At 64.5% G+C, this 2,876-nt stretch overlaps 1 protein-coding gene across 1 annotated transcript in view; it reads left to right on the top strand.

Moving 5' to 3' along the window:
- The first annotated feature begins 1,282 nt into the window (after window positions 1-1,282).
- Window positions 1,283-2,876, top strand: part of MDGA1 (MAM domain containing glycosylphosphatidylinositol anchor 1) — a 56,263-nt gene continuing 54,669 nt past the window's right edge. The window contains exon 1 of the mRNA XM_007467290.1: window positions 1,283-1,349. Coding sequence (XP_007467352.1) covers window positions 1,283-1,349 — 67 coding nt within the window. The remainder of the gene's footprint in view (window positions 1,350-2,876) is intronic.

Genomic DNA, 2,876 nt, shown 5'->3' with positions numbered 1-2,876 from the left:
AAATTGGACAGAGGCTGGACCCGGCGAGCTGCGCTGCCTTTAATTGGCTCCTTTTTTTTAACTGGAGGGGAATCAAACAGGAGAGCGAGCGACAAAGGGTGGGAGAGCGAGAGACCGAACGAGGAGACGCGAGGAGGAGGGAGGAGAGGGGGAGGCGGGGGGAGCGCGGAATGAAAAGCTCGGAGGGGGGAAAAAGCAGCACAGCGAAGCCCAAGTTGCCGAGCGAGCGGAGCGCTCTCGCGGCCCGGAGCCCAGCTGCAGCCGCGCCCGGCAGCCCGGCCCAGCCCCGCCTGCTCTGGGCCCCCGCCGGCGGAGGCCGCCGGGCGGGGGCGGGGGCGGGGACGACCAACTTGGGTCGCGGCGCATCCCGGCTCTCCCGAGAGCGCCGAGCCCGGGACCGCCACCGCCACGGCCAGACGGCGGGAGCTGAGCGAGGCGAGCAGAGGCGGCGAGCGACTCCCGCGCCGCAGCCCAGGCCTTGGCGAGAGCGCGAATATTTTTCAAACGACTCAAACTTTCCTTCTTTCCCCGCGTTCTGGGGTCTCTCTTGGATGGAATTGCTCTCCTGATTCCCGCGGGGCGCTGGGGCGCGATTCCTCCCCGGGGTTCCTCGGTGGCTCGGCTAACTTCGCGGACCCGTGGACCCGTGACTCTGGCCCCTCCGCGGAGCCTAGCCCGCGCTTCTCCCCTGCTCAGGAGGGCCAGAGCCGGGGCTTTTCGCCTCCGAGAGGACGCCCAGCCCGGCTCCCTTGGGTCGGGCCATTGAGCCCCCAGCACCGGCCGCAGAACTGGAGACAGCGGATTAACCCCAGCGGAGCCCCGGCCTCCCCGCCCCAGCTCCGCGGAGGGGCGTCCCCTGGGCGGGGAAACGACAAGTTTGTCAGTCGTCGGTGGCCTGTTGGATCGAAGCACCTCCGCCCCCGCAAAGGGGTCCCTGGCGCCCAGAACCCCAAGCGGACATCCCTGGGAACCCGGAGAGGCTCGGCGGCCGCACTTCTCGGGCCGGGGCGCTGGCTGCTGCGCCGGGCGCGCCGAGGCACCCGGGACCGGGCCAGCGCCCCCTGCGTTCCCACGCGGGCAGCAGCCCCGCCGGAGGAGAAACCCAGGTCGCTGCCGCCGCCACCGCCGACTCCTCAGCCTCCTGATTTCCGTCGCCGCCGCCCCCTCCGTCGCCTCTCGGGGAAGGGGAAGACGCAGGGGGCATCGCAGGGCCCCGGCGGAGGCGCCCCCCACCGCCTCTCGGGCTGCGCCGCCTCGCGGGGATGAAGCACGGGCCGTGAAGATGGAGGTGACCTGCCTTCTACTTCTGGCGCTGATCCCCTTACACTGCCAGGGACAAGGAGTCTACGGTAAGAGCCCGCGTCCCGCTCCATGCCGGCTTAGCACCGCGCGGAAACTTTGCAAAAGGCGCAAAGTGCGCGCTGCCCGGGTTTGGTGGGTACCCCGGCTCGGACTCTGGAGTGGATGCCCGGGTCCCCGCCCTTTTCCAGAGAGCGAGGAGATCGAGCTAGCTGCTTCAGAGCACGGAGACAGGTTGTAGGGTCTGGCGTGAAGCCAGGGATGCCAGGGGGAGGTAGTACCCACTTTCCCAAACCCTGCCAGGGGCGGGAGTGAATCGGAACCCTTGAGAGCACCCAGTTGGCTCGGGAGACCCTGACAGACCGCACACCGGGGGCTGGGAAAACGACTTGCACCGAAACCTCATCCCACCCTGGCTCGGCCTCCGGAGTGGAAGCCGAGCGATGCACGATGCGGAGTTGCGCCCGGCTGGCGAGCGAGCTGGCTGTCAGTACCGCGGCCCGGCGGCTGGCTCACCTTCTCGGCTCTCGCTGGGCTTCGCTGCTTCGCTTCTTGACAGCCCAAGCGGATGCAGGCATCCCCTAGATCCGGCTCCCAAGACCCCAAAATCCCTTCTCGGACCTCTCCTGAGCCAGTTAGTTCTTCCTGTCCCCGGCTCCCAGCTACAAAACCCCAGTCCCACCTTCCTTCTGCCTGCGCGCACACATTCAGCCACAGTCCCCAGAAAAGCAAACACTGCACGCACCCATCAGATTACGTGTCGAAACTCTGCCTCCTGCCACGCAGCTTTGCTCCCGCGTCCGCACCCACACTCTCGGGCGCCAAGGGAACTCTGGTTACCCCTTCTTCCTTCTCTCTCGTGGGTTTTCCTGGAGAAAGATCCCGGGAGTGGGCATCATCCGTTCAGGATCACGAGGGCTCATCCCTCTCAGGGACTTTCCCTCTGAGTTCTGGCAGCCAGCAATGCCCTGACCCACAGCACAAAAAGTCTTTGGGGCCCGGTGGCCCTTACTTTACCTTCTGACTGCAGGGTGGTCTGTATAGGTCACTTTTTAAATGATGTGTAGCTGGAGTGAGGAAGATTCTCTTTCCTTCTTTCTCTAGGGTTGAGGACCTAATTATTCACCTTTAGATGGGGAGAGGGTTTGACCTATTCTGTTGAGGGGGTGGGGGCAGAGGCATTGTCCCTCAGCTGCCAGCCTCAAGTGCAGATGCTAAATGCTTCCTTCTGGGGATGCCTGGCCTGTCTCCCTGAGCCTGGCAAGAGGGAGGGGTGTCCTGGGTGTATCTGGGAGGTGACATCCTCCTGGCTCTACACAGCTAGCTGGCTTGGGCTTAATTCCCTGGGGAGGCCGGCCCAGGCATCTGGCCAAACTCTGCTTCTTAATTAGTTTGTGTGTCTCTTACCGCCTGGCCCTTTACATAGGCCAGAAAGGGAAAGAAGAAGGAAGAATGCAGCAGGGACTGAGAGAGGCTGCATTGTGGAGAGGAGGCCACTGAGCGTCTTCCAAGGGCCTTGGCCTCCCCAGGGTAGGGGAAGACATCAGGGTGTACTGGGAGGTCCTCTTTCTTTTTTC

Source organism: Lipotes vexillifer, unplaced genomic scaffold (genome assembly GCF_000442215.2).
Source record: "Lipotes vexillifer unplaced genomic scaffold, Lipotes_vexillifer_v1.1 scaffold528, whole genome shotgun sequence".
Lineage (NCBI taxonomy): Eukaryota > Metazoa > Chordata > Mammalia > Artiodactyla > Lipotidae > Lipotes > Lipotes vexillifer.
This window is presented reverse-complemented; position numbering and strand designations above follow the sequence as displayed.